Raw genomic sequence first — 16,629 nt, forward strand, 5'->3', positions numbered from 1 at the left:
GATTGATGTCTGTTTAGCAAATGCCCTTCAACAACCAGCAGCCACAATCTCATATCTCTGTGGTTGCATCCCTGAGCATTCTCCTGTTATTGCTTCCTTTGTGCATAATCATCTGACGTGTTGATTCACTCTACCTTGATTCACACCAGCTTTTGGGAAGACGTTTTCAAACAATAAGCCCCCCACCTCCACGAATTGGCCCAAAAACAGGGAATCTAATTGTTTGTTCTATTTATCTAAGACCATATACCGCCAAGGGACGAGACACCAGAATCTTAGAAAAATGAATCTTTTTGAAAAGTACTTCTACATTAGATGTTTCCAGCTCTCTCAAATATTTAATTAGATTTCAAGAGCTTTCTTTGAGAGAGCAGAGCAAACAACAGCAAATCCTGAGAGGCACAGCTGGACACAAGAGTACACACACCACAATGAATTGCGTAGTTTTATATTTAAGTGGGATTCTATTTGTGGTTTGAGAGCTGATGCAGGATGACGACCCTCAAGGACGTTTGCCTCATTTACACAGCAATTAAGCACTACCCCGTTGCTAAATTGAAAAAGAGACCAAAATCCTCTGTGGATTTAATAACAAACTCATTAGCAGGGTCCAACAGGGCGGAACTGCCTTTTAATCAGAGCACCACCTGATTAACGCCCAATTAACAAAGCCGGTGCCTCTTAATTTTCCCCACTTTGGCACATTCAGCATACAAGCCTAAGCAGTCTCAAGTAGTATATGCCACGCCTCCTCGTGGGAATGCAAGACAACGTTACATGTAATGACTTTGGAGGCAGTCTGTCATCGGGTGGTCCTAAGACATGGCAGCTGCAACCTTTTCGCAACACACTTCCAACTCACGTTGGGATGATGTATGTATGCGTGTCATAGCAAATACAGAAACCAAACAAATGAAAGCTTTGAGAGGATTATTTAGTTGAGGTTATTTTTCTCTTTTTCTCTGGACATAAAACTCAGTGACAAAATCAGGTTTGAAACACACCTGTAATAGAGCTTCAGTACCATGTGAATGGCAGTTGCGTCAGCTGAAGAGGCAATGTTTTTATTTTACGCGGCACTTTTGGATTTGACTGTCTTGAAAAATTGACGAAATAAAGGATACAAATACCGTATTTTCCGCACTAACTATAAGGCGCACCAGATTACAAGGCGCACCTTCAATGAATGGCCCATTTTAAAACTTTGTCTATATTTAAGATATATACATTTGGCCCGCGGGCCGGACTTTGGACACGCCTGCTGTAGTGGCTCAATATTGGTCCATATATAAGGCGCACCTGATTATAAGGCGCACTGTCGGCTTTTTGAGAAAATGTCTTTATGCAAAGATAACATTCATTTCAACATCAGAATCATTTGTACAACTCAGTAACACAATTACAAAACAACAAAAATTGAACTGTTTCTGTTAGCTGTTTTGTATTCTTTTTTAATCCATTGACAGTGAGACCCTTCATCATCCATCCATTTTCTGTCGTGCTTGTCCTAATTAGGGTTGCAGATAATTGAAGCCTTTACCCGTTATATTGTACTTTGGGCAAGAAGACTGAACTGGTTGCGAGCAAATCGCGGAGCCCGTCACTTTTAGTAAATCGGGCTTCATTGTTTCGTATAGTTTTTTGTTTTGTTACAAGTCAATCTGATTGGAAAATGCCCTCGATATTCATACTGCTTGCCAGTTTCTCCATGGAGTCTGCTCAGCATTTTTATGTTAAATTATTACACTCATATTCTCGGCCATATCCAGGTAATGTGGCCCATTTAAGGTACTGACATGTACCTCTTTGGAAATAGCTTACTTTTACTGACTGCAGGGTGAGGACAACCTTCACTGAAGCTACGACTCGGCTGGCAGGTGACCCTCCATGACTCCACTGCCTTCTCCAGGTCTTCGAGGATGTCTGGCACAATAGCTTGCTCAGCGACAAAGACAATCGATTCCACAACTAACAGTAGGATCCATCCTAAAGCACCCAGCCAGTAAGAGGAACCTAGGATTGAGAAATCCTCGTAGATTTCTTCATAGTGGTGATAAGTGAAAATGGACCAGCTCAGTAGGAAGAAGAAACCTGTCAATGGAGGGGAAAAGAGCAGTAAAACCACGAGTTACCGCATTTAAAATGTCATTAAGCCTATTATTGGTACCCTCAAGCTTTTATGATAATGGAAAAGAAAGTTAAAAAGTCTGTTTAAACACATTCTGCCCTTGAGGGTATGTAAATGCAAAACATCAAAGTCTTCTTGAATTTAACCCAAATCAACACAACAAAGTCTCTTGGAGGTTAAGAGAAGACAAAGCTATTTTAGGACTTTGCTTCCAAATGAGCTATATTTAAACGTCAAGACAAAAACAATGTCCTCTCCAAATCCAGTAGATGGATGTCTTCTTTCCTTGTGTATTTGGGGGAGTTGCGTTTGTGTCACCTTGGCCGGTCACGATCATTTTTTAGGATGTACTTTCCCCAAAACTATCATGCTAAGTTAGTAATATTGTTTGTTCGTTTGGTTGCTTGTTTGTTTGGCTGTCACTACCGTAAACGGATTTATGTGTCTGTCCGTTTGCCTGCCTGCCTGCCTGCCTGCCTGTCTGTCTGCCATCCGTCCGTCTGAGTGGCAAACCGTACCCATGTACCCATTTACGCCATTTAAAGGACCCATATCATACACCATTAAAATGGCTGGGTTAAAAATTGGACCGACACGGGAAGTTGGGTAAATTTGATTGAAACAACCATACAAAAATTGGTTGTTTAGTTCAAAAACACCTCAGGAAGTTGTGTCAATTCCTGGGTCGAATTGACCCAATTTCCTGGGTTGCTCTCATTTTAATATTGCGTTTGTGGACTAAAATAACGAGGCAAACACGGGGGGCACTTGGTGTCAACTGAAAATGCTGTTACAGTTGCTCAGGTCTCAGGTCACAACTAATTATGGCTCACCAGGTTTATGAAGCTGACCCGAAACATTCATCAGAACAATGCGTTTCACCGAGTTGGAATGCACAGAACAAAGATAATTTGGGGATGACCTCCCCTTTAACTGTTTGCTGTTACTAAAGGATGTTAAATGGAATTGTTTCTGACAGTGTAAATAAAAGTAATCATGGGCATGTATTACCTGTAGATAACATGGTGAGGAGCAACAAGGTGGTGGGGTAGAGTGCCTGTCTTGCCATAAGCAGAGAACGAGTGTTCGAGTAGGAGCGCACGGTCTCTGATGTCCACCAGAGGGCAAAGACAAGCGATAGAGCTCCTGTGCTCAACGCCAACAGGAAGGATAGAACCCCAAACACTCTCTCTGCTTCCAGGGCTGCATCAGAAAATGAAGACAAGTCAATGTGAGTGGGCCTTTCTTCAAACTTCTGCAATACAAATGTGTTTTGTGTTGGTGTAAATGTTCACTCTGCATTTGGTTTTGGAAAAAAACAGAAATCCCCAGTTTTACTGTAATACAGCTTTGCCTCCCAACCAGTGGGCTGTAAGACATCATCTGTTGTGCCTGAGGAAATGATCCTATTTCACTTCCTTGGTCTGGAAATATATATTTATGACAAATCTTTGTTCATCTGTCTATGCTAGCGACACATAACAACCCCAGTTGCTTTTGACTGGTGGCCCTAACATTGCACCTCATGAGGCCATGGATCTTAGCCCTTGCCCATCTGCGTCCCTGGTAAACCCGTCTATGGACCTGCTGCAGTTTGCATACGAGACCGGCATCGGAGTGGACGGCGCCATCAACGAGCTCCAACGAGCCTTGCCTCACCTGGAGTGTCCTAGGAGCTCTATGTGGGTCCTTTTCTTGGACCTCAGCAGTGCTCCTGGGAGCTTTATGTGGGTCCTTTTCTTAGACCTCAATAGTGCTTCAACACCATCAGGCCTGCTATCCTGAGGGACAAGCTTGAGCTCGCCGGAGTGGACCAACACCTCACATGCTGATTTGTAGATTACCTCACCAACTGTCACCAACGATCTGGGACTGTGTGTCAAGAGACTGTCTTCTGTAGTGTAAGGGCCCCCAAGAAACGGAACACCCTTCCTCTTCACCGCAGACTCTTCTCACCTGTCATCCATCTGCCAAAGTTCTCTGATGACTCTGCCATCGTCGAGCTCATAATTGATGGGGACGATCAAGTATACAGAGAACTTGTGAGGGACTTTATGGACTGGTTCCACCTCCACATTAACACTGGAAAGACTAAGGAGTTGGTTGTGGACTTACGTAGAAGCCCACACCAGTGAACATCCAAGGACGGGACATTGAGATGGTAAGACCTGTGGTGGCCTCTGCCATCTTCTATAGAGTGGTCTGCTGGAGGAGCAGCATTACAGCAGCTGACAGGAAGAGGCTGGACAAGCTCATTAAGTATGCCATTTCCGTTCTGGGATGCCCTCTGCAAATTGTGAAGGAGGTGAGAGAGAGGAGGATCTCAGCTAAACTGTCCTCCATGCTGGACAAAGACTCTTACGCCCTCTTATCATCACACACTTGCTGCACTGTGGAGCTCCTTAAGTGAAAGGATGCACCGCCCGGCGTGTGTAACCGAGCAATATTGCAGATTATTCCTCCCTGCAGCTGTCAGACTGTCCAACAAAATCCCTAGGTTGCAATGAATCAAGTATCTAAAGCTTCAAATTAAAAAAAATCCAGAAATTAATCATACATGAATTCTATTTGTGGCCATTTATAGTACAGCACTAGATCAATAGAATATATTACGCTGTAAGGCCTTGTATTCACTGACAAAGTCAATTTGTGAATAAATTGAGATAAGATCATCATTAGTTCCATTGATTTATGCTTTGTGACATTAGCTGTCACTTTTTTCTAATGCCTTTTCAAAACCTGGATGTTTCTAAATTTCAATGAAAAGAAAACGGAAATAATGGTTTTCAGCCGCAGAGGCCCTCGTGATAATGCTCCATTGATCTGTGACATATTAATTGAAGAATTCGATTATCATTATTGTAGTAGCAGTTTGTGTAGTGTCGAACTCTAAAGCAACATAATGTCATGTATCCACTGTCAAACATGTCAGTTGCGTATTTAAACAGAAATAAATCATGCAGTACAATTCTGCACCACTGAGAACAACAAATATGATAATGAACAAGTTCAATAAATGTCTGAGTGTCAATCAAAACAGAACACTGGGATATTTGTATTCCACAGAATATCTGATGTAATACGATTAGATTGTTGTGGTTCAGGTAGGTCTATCTTTCCTTGAGCAAAAAAAAGAAAAGTATTTATTAGAGGTGTGTTTCTTCACTTTCTACAGCTATTACTAGCGTTTTGTTAGCCCTGAACCGGATAAGAGCCCGTTCAAAAAGACTGCATGAATATTAAGATGTGGTGACATTTACCTGGTTTTCACAGTCTATAGCCTTCAGCTAACCATAACTACGGCATGCATTGTGGGAATATTTCACACGCATGCAACAAGCATCTTGACGGAATTAGGAATTAACAGAGAACACAACCTCTACAGCAATTGTCAAACAATAACAATTTGCAAATTAAAAAAAAAAAACAGAGATCAGGTTTTCAACTATTCTCAATCTGCTAAAGTGAATGACTCCTATCCTATCCAATATATGCAAGATATACTTGTTGAAAAGAATGCACTTCTCGGAGCAGTGACATGCTCAGACTTGTTTACTACTTTGGTAAAGGTTTTTCTGTTGACTTTGTGGTATGACTCCCTCAGCCTGGACAATGGGGAACGCAGTATTGCTTCTTTCCAGCACAAAAGACAAACCATTAGGTTTGACATTGCTTTATGTTTAAAAGCCATCAGAATCTAGCTAATTGAGACATCTTGCTCACCATTGAAGATCACACCATCAATGACAGGGTCACCCTTTGTCTTATTCCACTCAGTCCAAAGTCCGCCATCCTTTAACCAGAATGGTGTCCAGACTGCATAAGACACACACAGGCAACCACCAAGCCCCACACAACATTGTGTGAATCTGAAGCGACTGATCGTGTCCTTGAATTCTGGCAACTTCATGTTAAAAGAGCACTAAGAGAGGAGAAACAGAAGTTTACCGTTCAGGTTACCATTTTCTCAAAGTTCTCATTATCAAATCCTAACCTGTATAATGATGTCAAATGATGATAAGTCATCACCTTACCTTTGTTCAAAGCCAAATCAAAGCATCTCAGCCTTTCTTGACTGTATCTCTTCTGTACTGTATTCAACACCTTGACTCACACTTTTTTTTTTTACTGTGCTCATCACCCACTCATACTCCGCCTCCATTGAACTGGAAACTCCTCTAGTAGCATGTTGCTGTGACATCTCTGTGGCCCACAATCTCATAGTGAAAGTGAAACAACACAGGGTTGGCCTATTTGAGGAAGCTCAAGGTTGTTTGATTATTTTAAACATTAAAAGAAAGCTTACCAATTAAAAAATAAGTGAGAACGAGCTAGATATGCCCTCAAATTTGTCTGAGATACTTTGTTGGTGGCATTCCATCTGATAGAACAGCAAAAGGCTACCCATCTACTATTCAAAGTGCCGTCACAAATCGTCCCCCTTTGTTTTCCATTCTTTGAGGCAGAACTGGCCTCACAAGGTTTTATAATTTGCACAGTACAGTATCTACAAAGCCAACTAGACAATAAATCTGAAACACATACCTTATGTTGTTTAATTCTGTATCGGTACACGATGAGATGACAAAAAAATGTATCTACCTCAAAAAATAAATTAATAATAGAAGTAATAATAATAATAAACACCCAAAATATTATTCTGAAAATGCTGATACAGGGTCAGGTGAAAATGTTAAGGGAAAAAAAGAAAAGAAAACCCCTGGAAAAATGTGTACCCCAAAAGTCAATTATCTGGGCATTTCTCAGGAGCGCCCAGGTCGGCATCGGAAATAAGAATATCAAACCTTTCAATTGCCTTATTGGTTATAAACAAAATGTCAAATAAAAATAATAATATAAAACATGCTGTTATGAGTGTATTAAAGGCAAACTCAAATAACAGGAAATTGGCACATCATAAACGTTGCGAGTTGTTTTGGTTTAATTACATTTGGCATTTAATTCAGCTTATAAATATCTTGATTATAGATGGACTGGAATGTGAAATTAATCACCCATCAACATTAAACTCTTGATTACAGATATGAAGAAAACCAACAGAAAATTAACTGGTTTTGCCATAAAGTCAGTCACAAGAGGGATTATTCAGTGCTGCCCATTGTAAATTGGCAGCCATATCGTTGCCTGTTTATCCGTAACTTCACTTTCTGGCTCGTGCCAACAGGCTTTGGAACACATCAAGAATCTCTGGGTCTTCCTCTGCAGACCGCTCTGGCGTGTTCTTTTCCAACCAATCAGAAGAGCGGATTTGATGCTTGAGTGTACCAATCAGAGAGTCCAGGCTCTCTACAGGCTTAGAGGCTTGGCAGTCCAGCAAGACAAACTCATCAGGGGCGAGCCAGTTTGTGTCAGGAACAGAACTCTCCTTTTTCTTTAGCTGGTCTGATGACTTGCTCTGGGGGGATGATGTTGAATTTTCAATTGTGGCATTGTCTGAAGTACCACTGTCCTCTTTCACTGATCTCTTGTTCTCCTCACTGCCTTCTTTGACAATGAAGGAATCCCTGTCCATACTGCTTTCTTTGATTTCTTTTAAGGCCTCTCCAATTCTTTTCAACCCTAAAACAAAATGAACATAAAACAAGTCAATAATTGGTATTCAGTTCATGTATGAACTGAGATCAAAGTAGAATGAAAGCAAGTCATATCAGAACTCGTTTATTTCGCAGTTAATGTGTTGAGTGCTCATTTTATACCAGAAACTAAAGCTTTAAAGCTTAAGCTAAAAGTAAACTCTCTTGGCTAGCTTCTCTCATCATAATATTTGGTAGAAATGCAAGAAATCTCGTTAGCATTTCTTCACCTGTGGAATACATCCTATATACTGAAATATGGTCAGTGCAAGTGTACTTAGCAATAAATGGATGCCTTTCTATTGGACTGAACTAAATACTATATAACTCAGTGTAGATATATTGACGGACCAAGTTGAAGGTAGTGCTGATGGTCGGCAAATACGATGCGAAACCAGCCAGGTGTGGAGCAGGAGAAGGCTTGCCCGCAGCTCAATACAACGTTGTGTTTGAGGAAGCACCGCCACATCCGCAACTCCTCCTCAAATGAAGGGGCCCTGAGAAACTAGCAAAACAGACAAGAAGTTGACATCAAACCTCGTGAATAAAATGTTTTTAATGACAATGACTTTCTCTTTGCAATCCAATTACCTCTGCACAAATTAGCATTTGATTAGCAACCACAGCATTACAATGTGACCTTATTCAAGTTACCTTCCTGAAGTCAGCCCAGACATACAAAGCAGCAGGCCTGTCCAGGTATTGAATATCCATTTTCTGCAACTCATTTGTCAGGTAGCAGCGAGCAGCTTTCAATCTGCGTCGGTTCTCAGGCAAAAACTCCTTGCTTATCCAATCTACACCATGACAGTGAGAGGCATCATTAGCAAAAACTCCTTGTTTATCCAATCTACACCATGACAGGGGGAGGCATCATTAGCTTCCCAGCACTAGTTTACATTGTGTTACAAATTGTCCAGCATGATTTGCAGCATGAGCTGAAGTAGGAGAGGGACACAGGTTAAAGCTAAATTTCAACCTCAACTATGCCAGCTGATCTACATGCAGGTTTAACAAAGAAAGAATAACCCAATAAAGTGACGGCTTGGATTGGGAAAAGCTGGTTTCCGCTGTATAAGTGCAAATTTAAATTTCAAACGTGTCTGATTGCCTGTGACAGACTTGAAATGTGACCCGAGACACCCTTGTCATCATCTATCAAACCTGCGATCATGTGCTTTGTGACAAAAAGGATAAAACCAATGTATTTAAAATGTAAATGCATATTATTTCTTCTAATCGGTTCTTTGTTCTAATAAATAATGAGTGTGCATTTTGTCCTAAAACAATCCATCTAAACCTTATCTAACAAGTTTTCCACAATATAGGATAATCTTTCGACGTAACAAACAACATTGAGGTCAAAACTACAATAGTATGTTTTCTCCAAGTCACATAACCATACCTCTGTCCTGAAGAAGTTGTGCAACCTGGTGCTGAGTTATCCCAGATATACCATGGAATGAGCCCAATTGGGCCAAAGCCTCCACAATGTCTTGATTCTCAGTATAAAGAGTCCCTAATCTGTTTCCAGCCATTGCAAAGTCCTGGAAAGGGCAAGATGAAGTCAACAAGCGAAATGGCTCTGACTGAAAATCTTTTTGCGAGGAAAAGCAGAGAATTTACAGTTCTGTCAGGAGTCATAAAAAAATAAAAAAATAAAGTCCTCCACATAATGTGGTGCAGCACCAGCACGCACCTTGCTCAGCCCCCACATTATATGTGTCCTCTGTGGGTCGGGCAAACTGAAATAAGGGCACATCATTAGCACTTAAGAGGCAATCTCCATCCATAATTATCATGATAAAGGGTATACATGAGTAATAATAAAGAGGATAGGTTAACAACACTGTACCTTTCCAGACTGAGGACACTGTGAAATGTTACTGACTCATCAAACACTGTCAGCATGTACACTTCATCTATGATGGCATGGATCTCATTTCTAAAGCAGGAGACAGATACTGAATAGTCAGCTCGACATACCATATGTAGTGCAAAAGGTATGACGATTGACAACAAAGACAACATGGCATACAGTTAAAGCATTATACATAATTTAAAAAAAAGTGATTTATGTATACAGCAGCTGACTGGGAAGGTATACGGTGACTATTGCGCTGGCAATCGCATTTACAAAACAACAAAACATTAAGAGCCTTCCTGATCATGCTGCACTTGACAATATCCTGATTCTTAAAGTGTACCTACGTAGCTCAGAATTAGGGAAAAATATACAAGGTTTATCAACGAAAAAAAAAAAATCTGCTTACACGAAAGCAAGCTAATAATGCTTGCTGAATTTATTTGTTTATTTGTTGTTTGTATTCTCGCAACTTTCCAGCATCATTACTGATGCAAGGTAAATAACTAAATAAATAAATGAATAGATAAATAAATAAATATATCCAACGTCTCAATGTCATCTATTCCCAACATGGTGCCGTGCATTAAAATAAAACAGGGGGATTGGCCAATACAAGACTAGACAAGAAAATTGGAACGCCAAATATTTATCAAACAGTACAATATTGCTCCCTTTAAGACTTCAATGTGGGAACTCCGACGGCACACTTTAAAAACCTGGCAGTAAACTTTTTAGAGACTTTTTAGAGCCACTGTATGTTATCTTCTGTTAAATGTTTTGCTTTACCGCAGCATGTGGTAACTGAGGAGCAGACCCTACCTTTTAGCAAATTCCAAGAAGGAAAGCATCTCCTTTGGGGTGTAGATCTCAGCAAGAGGATTGTGCGGGTTCATTAGTATAAGAGCCCGAATGATAACCCCCTATTTGAAATGCAACAGTTATTCGTCAGTGAAACAGGATGCAAGGTTTCCAGAATCTGCTTTAGATGGGTTAGCACTTTTTTAAAATATTAAATGTGAAACAAAGACATGCATGGATTACCTCTTGCTTCGCCCTTTTTATAGCTTCCTCCAGTTTGCTCACGGTGAGATGAAAATGTCGACCATCATTATTACCATCCTAAAATATTTGCAAAAGACAAGAAAGGTCTCAACGTCCACAGATAGCCAGCTGTATAACATTACCTTAAGTATCTAGTAGTACCGTATTTTCCGCACTATAAGACGCACCTGATTATAAGGCGCACCGTCGGCTTGTGAGAAAATTTGAGGTTTTTAGGTGCGCCTTATAGTGCGGAAAATACGGTAAGTACAACATGACAAAGAGTGCTGCTGAAATGTATATAATCAAGGCAGTACAGAAACCTCACATGTGTAGGGACAAGGACAGAGCCTGACTGTGAAGAGGCACAATTTGTGAATAATTGATGTGCCCACATAATTGCAATTAAGAAGAGAAAAATAACCAGCAAACAAGCAGATCTCACTCAAAAAGAAATTGAGCAACTGGTAGCCTCAAGGAAAGGAAATTCTCAGAAAAGGTACAATCGTTCAAGCGTCTACTGTATATCTGTTTAAGAAGCGAAAAATAAATACAAGATGAAGGCTTCTACCTCACATTGGAGTGGGACATGAAACAACTTGACGTCACTGTACAACTGCAGGTCCTCAGTAATAACACCGTAGAAAGGGCTTGGAATTAGAATGGCATCTATAACAAAAACAAGAAATTATTATTTTATTATTATTAGTTATTTGAAAGGCAATAGAATTTGGAACATAGAATGAGGAAACATTCACTAATAAAACTCCATCACTCCATCAAATCATTCAAGATTCAATATGGATATTCACTCCATCCAAATTATTGTAGTACATCTTCCACTTTAAGCATGAATAGAGTATAACATTTATTTTAATACAAAAACAAGTTATGCATGACAATGTACATTTGGGGATCTACCTTTTGGGTCACAAATGACTGCTGCAATGCACGAAAAGAGAGCACTACATCCATTCATCGCCACAACCTGACCAAGTACACAAAAATGGACAGTGTTATTTCACAGGCGCAAATAACCTTGTTGGCACAGAGGAAAACCTGACGATGCACACGTGCACATTAAACTACTTAATTAAATGGCGATTTGGCTAATCAAGTAATTCAAATTAACTGATTTGGCAACATCAGCTGTACGACAATGAGTGCAGCCTTGTTTTTAGTTCAAATTAGTTGGAGAATCGCCTAAAGCCTGCAAAGCCAGTAGGGGGTGATTCCTTTCATTAAAAATTACACAAAAACAATTCCCTCATTAATTTTTGGTCACATGCACTAGATTCATTCTTCTTCAATAAAGCAAATACTTCCCATTTACGCTGTCATAGTTAGAGGAAACAGTTGATGTTTTGGTTTATGGTAGTCAGTTTGACCATACTTTGGGTTGCTGGGTTTAATTGGACAAAAAAATGGGGGTTTTTTTGTGCAACATTTGACCCAACTTCCGTGATCGCTCCAATTTTTAACCCAAATTGTGTTGTTTTTAACCAAGCATTTAAGGTTGCATTTTTTTATTATTAATAAATTTAAAAAAAAAAATCAACTTTTTTTTACATTGTTTTTATGGGTTGTTGTGTGTCAAATTTTAAGAAAAATAAGAATTCATTCAGAATGATGCTATAACACAACATGTGGAAATAGTAAAGCGCTGTGAATACTTTCTGGATGCACTGTATGTCTTCTGCACAATGTGTATCTATACGCTGTTATTTTTTCTTCCTCTTCAAAATGCTAGTTCCAAAGTGATTGCTGTTTATAATAATTGAATTCAATTATTTAGCGATTGAAACTTGACATACCATGTTGACGTTATAACAATGAAACTGTAACCTTGCTATGACAAATTTGCACTCTGTTTATGTGAGACCGCTGAAGAATGCTCTTGCTCAATTGAAATGCTAAATAAATACATTAACTGTGACAAATGGCAAAACAATTTGCATTTAAATAGTGACCATTAAATTTTGAGATCCATAACTTCCACTCACATTTTCAGCTTTCAATAGCTTTGGAGAACAGCAGTAGTGAGTTAGAAACTCTGCGACCACTTCTCTCAGGCTGAAACACAACATTGAAACAGAATAATTGAAAATGTTCCTTTTTAAATCTAAATGAAATCAAATCACTTACAATGCATGTCCCCTCCAATCACCATACTGTAACAGTGCTGGGTCAACATGTAGCATGTCAGATTGGGTCAACTGCAATGAAAATGAAAGTGAAATCGTATTCCTGTCTTGTATTGATGTATGAAAATAAAGCATATATTACCCTTTTATGAAGAAGATCGTAGCAGAGCTTGTTCTCGCTCGTTCCCATATTGATGACACCCTGCAACATGGGGCACAGAGACATACCTGTAGCCACTTTAGCATTTACAAAACCTGCTTAATGTTACAGTCACTGTAACAAGTGACTCACATTAGGGTTGTCAATGTCATATTTGTTTTCTCTATATTGAGCAAAGCCTTCCTGGAGGATGCCTTGATGCTGTCGAATACTGTTCCCACGATTGGACAGATACACGCTGGCCTCAGGAGACTTGACACCTCTCGGAGTTGCCAAAGCACTCTCGGCTGTTGTGCAGGCCCTGCCTGATGGTTGTGGCTCCGGCTTTATTGTCCCCTTAGTGGAAACAGAGTGTGCAATGGGAGTCTGTGTATATGTTTGAGATGGCGCAGAGGAAGCAGTTGATGTCGCCAGTACAGCTGACGGATGATCTAGCGGAGGAACGGGGATGTTAGTGGGTACTGTTTGTGTGGTCACAGCACCCTGCCTAATGGCAGTTAACGCCCCCGTAAGCATGCTGAACAGGTGCAGCTCATGCTGGTGCTCCTTTTCCATTCTTCTCTCTTCTTGCTGCTGTCTGCGCTCATCAGCTTGCAACTCCTTCTCTAGTCGTGCTTCCTCCCAGGAGAGGAGGCGATCTTCAGCACACCGCTGCCACATGAGGACGCTGGCAAGAGCTTTGTTAAGAGGCCCCTGGCTGCAACACTTTCCATTTCCGTGGCCACACGGGCTTTTCCCTGCCTTTGCCTTACGACGTCTCCTCTGTTTTAAGGCAGCCAGGGGACGGAGGCCCTCCCTAGATGCGTCATGTGGCACAGGAACAGTGCCTAAATGGGAAGCAGACGCATCAACGTTCAGGTCAGCTGAATCTGCGGCTGTGAGAAAAGCATGAGATGACATGATTGCTTAAAGACATGCCTCTATACAAAATAATAAAAGTGTGTGTGTGCGTGTGTGTGTGTGTGTGTGTGCGTGCGTGCGTGCGTGGGTGCGTGCGTGCGTGCGTGTATAACACACTGGTAATACTGGTAATTTAGAAAAAAAAAAAAACTCAACAACCTGAGGGGGTAATTCTTGAATGAGCGGAATTGTCTCCTTGATCGAGTGTATCCTCTGTTCCAAGAAAAGATTGTCCATCTGTTTCCTGTTCATCTCCTGATCTGTAACATAGATCTGGTCGTGCTACATGAGCGTTTGAGAGAATTTCTTTCACTTGCTCACATTTGACATCCAGTGGATTTTGAGTTTTAGGGGGCTGACCAAACAGAAACCCACCCGAAGAAGTTGGACCAAAAGAGCCTAGTGAAGAATTCCCCTGTAAAAATGAGTCACTTCCATCTGGACTCTGAAAAAATTGCTGCGCGACAAATGTTCCACCCTGAGTGGAGTATGTGATCGCCGGTCGGTTTGCCAAAACCCGATCCATCACGTCGTAGAATTTCCAAGATCTCAGTTTGTGGTTCTCTTTAATACGACGATACTCCAACTTCATTTTTTTAATCTTCTCTCTGCACTGATCACCTGTGCGGTACATGCCCTTTTCACGCAGAATGAGTGCGATGCGGTCAAACACACGCTGGTTGCGCAATGAGCTTTCCAGTTCTATCTGAATGGACTCGTCTGACCACAGCTGCAGCAGCTCCACAATCTCTTGGTCGGTCCAGTTGCTGCCCCGCTCGTGCCTCTTGCAACGAGGGTCCATCCTTTCGCTCGCTGGAGATTATCTGCAACATAGTGAAGAATCAGAGGTCTAAACTTTATCATCACATGTTGATCTAGGATTCAAGGAAAGATTTTATATCCCAACTTGTGTCTTTAATTTATGAGGTTCATGCACTTTTTTTAGCCACAGTTATTTCGTTTCAGAAATGACTTTTCCAAACACTACTCAAGCTCCACGGCACTTTGTTTGCAAATACACTAAGTACTTATTTCACGCGTGTTGAGCTGCAAGTAGGGTTAAAGTTAGTTTGAATTTGCACGATTGATTCTCAATTATTATTCTTTCAAAGGGCCAGGGCGGGTCCAAAATGTTTGCATGGTTTAAATCACGTGTATCCAAACCATTACCATGCATTTATTAGCAACCTGCTGCATGGTCAGTGTCATTTGCCTGCTTCATTTTTATCCTGGGTGGCAATTAAGGTAGGAGAAAGGTTCCTTCTCATCTCTCCCACGCTGGTTTTGAAACACTCACATATCATTTGATAAGGATGTGATGCCAAGGCAAGCTTCGTACAGCAAAGTTCTGTTATGGTTTTAAGTATGGGGATGTGAATCTGTTGTTATTTAGTCCAGGGGTGTTTCTGAGCTTTGATTTATTTTGTACGTTGACCTGGGAAGAAAAAGTCCTGACACTACTGATCCAAGTGAATGGGGCTAACCACTCATTTTTTGGATTAAATCATTTGAACTTCTCTATGAATTTTAATTCCCATAAGCCTTTATTATTTTATAATGTACTATACATTTACCAAAGTGCTATTTGTTATTATTATTATTACTATTATTATTACTATTGTCAATCCCTTCGACATTAGCAGCAGGTAGAGAATAACGTAAATAAAAATTCGGGTTGAAGAAAATTATCATGTGCGCCTTTTGAAGCAATGTGCAATGAGCGTCCCAGAGTCAGACTGTATCATGCACAAACGTTCGCTTTACTTGGTATAAAATGAGATATATGTACTAGGGAGGCGTGTATCCCGCTGATGAATGTCTCTCGTCATTTATCACTCGGTGCGCCAAAGTCATGATCTTATTTTGAGTGACGCTGTTTATCGTGTTTCACTGTGTTGCCGTTTATTATCTTGCCTCACAACGAAGGCTGACGTAGGCAGATTTAAATCATGACTTCGAAATGCACGCAGTAACAGACTCGGTCAACGTTTTTCAAATTTGTAGTTAAGGAACAAAATCACTTTAAAAAAAAAACTGGTATTAGACGTATTTTATTGTTTAAATCATTTATTTAAACTCAATTTTATATATCTGAAGTGTTATCCATACACAATTTCAATAACTTGGAACTTTCACGAAAATCTATTTTACAACCATTTTAAGGACATAGAAATGCATTTTAACAATTTCAGGATTTTCATGACGTGCAAACTAAAACTGACCATCTAAATTAAATAATGCATTGCACATTTACCCACTTGCTTCGCTCACCGTATATCAAAAGTGCACGTCCTCAAAGTACGTGCTAGCCTTCTTCTCCTAAAGCGAGACATCTACGATCTAATACAGGCTTGTCAAATGGGGACGCCGCAGCTACGGGAAAACTAGATCCGGGGCAGCTGTACATGCATGCTATCTTATTCCGGGATAACTGTCCCGGTCTAACATAGTACGGCGCAAACGCATTCGAGCCAACAGGCGAGACCGGTCCTGTGCTGCTGTAGCGCCCTCTATTCCAGTACGACGTGGTTTAATTTGTACTGTAATGTAAATATTATTCCGCAAGATGACGCTACCACACTGTAATAGAAATAACAGCGCCTCCCCCTTTTTTTTCTATCAGGGGTAAATTATTGTATTGAGATACAATACTTGTATTTATTCTGACAGAAACGATGAAAAAGTAGTTTATTTTTAAATGAGCATTTTTGTCATACATCAGTATGTGTGTGTGTGTCTGGGGGTCGTGGTAATCCAGTGTTTATATAGTCAAGGATGGGGCGCCCGTGACCCCA

General features: G+C 40.5%; 2 protein-coding genes across 3 annotated transcripts; both read right to left on the minus strand.

Annotated features, from left to right (window-relative positions):
- Positions 1-1,320: 1,320 nt before the first annotated feature.
- Positions 1,321-6,319, minus strand: si:ch211-256a21.4 (uncharacterized). Its single transcript, XM_061284052.1, has 4 exons — positions 6,163-6,319; positions 5,852-6,050; positions 3,140-3,331; positions 1,321-2,091 (listed from the first exon to the last, which is right to left on the minus strand). Exons 2-4 carry the CDS (start codon positions 6,036-6,038, stop codon positions 1,784-1,786), a joined length of 687 nt encoding a protein of 228 aa, XP_061140036.1. The 5' UTR covers positions 6,039-6,050; positions 6,163-6,319; the 3' UTR covers positions 1,321-1,783.
- Positions 6,320-7,048: 729 nt separating this feature from the next.
- On the minus strand, positions 7,049-16,277 carry accs (1-aminocyclopropane-1-carboxylate synthase homolog (Arabidopsis)(non-functional)). 2 transcript variants are annotated; one of them, XM_061283437.1, is made up of 16 exons: positions 16,106-16,277; positions 13,994-14,658; positions 13,067-13,803; positions 12,917-12,976; positions 12,776-12,846; positions 12,634-12,703; positions 11,552-11,618; positions 11,202-11,299; positions 10,631-10,708; positions 10,409-10,509; positions 9,578-9,667; positions 9,422-9,467; positions 9,128-9,269; positions 8,377-8,519; positions 8,074-8,227; positions 7,049-7,708 (listed from the first exon to the last, which is right to left on the minus strand). In XM_061283437.1, the coding sequence occupies exons 2-16, from the start codon at positions 14,634-14,636 to the stop codon at positions 7,290-7,292; spliced, it is 2,919 nt and encodes a 972-aa protein (XP_061139421.1). In that variant the 5' UTR covers positions 14,637-14,658; positions 16,106-16,277; the 3' UTR covers positions 7,049-7,289. The 2 variants fall into 2 exon arrangements, with proteins under 2 accessions (XP_061139421.1, XP_061139422.1); XM_061283438.1 differs by having other exon boundaries at positions 13,067-13,761; positions 16,106-16,275.
- Between the last annotated feature and the right edge of the window lie 352 nt (positions 16,278-16,629).

This window comes from Syngnathus typhle, linkage group LG7 (genome assembly GCF_033458585.1).
Source record: "Syngnathus typhle isolate RoL2023-S1 ecotype Sweden linkage group LG7, RoL_Styp_1.0, whole genome shotgun sequence".
NCBI classification, from domain to species: Eukaryota; Metazoa; Chordata; class Actinopteri; order Syngnathiformes; family Syngnathidae; genus Syngnathus; species Syngnathus typhle.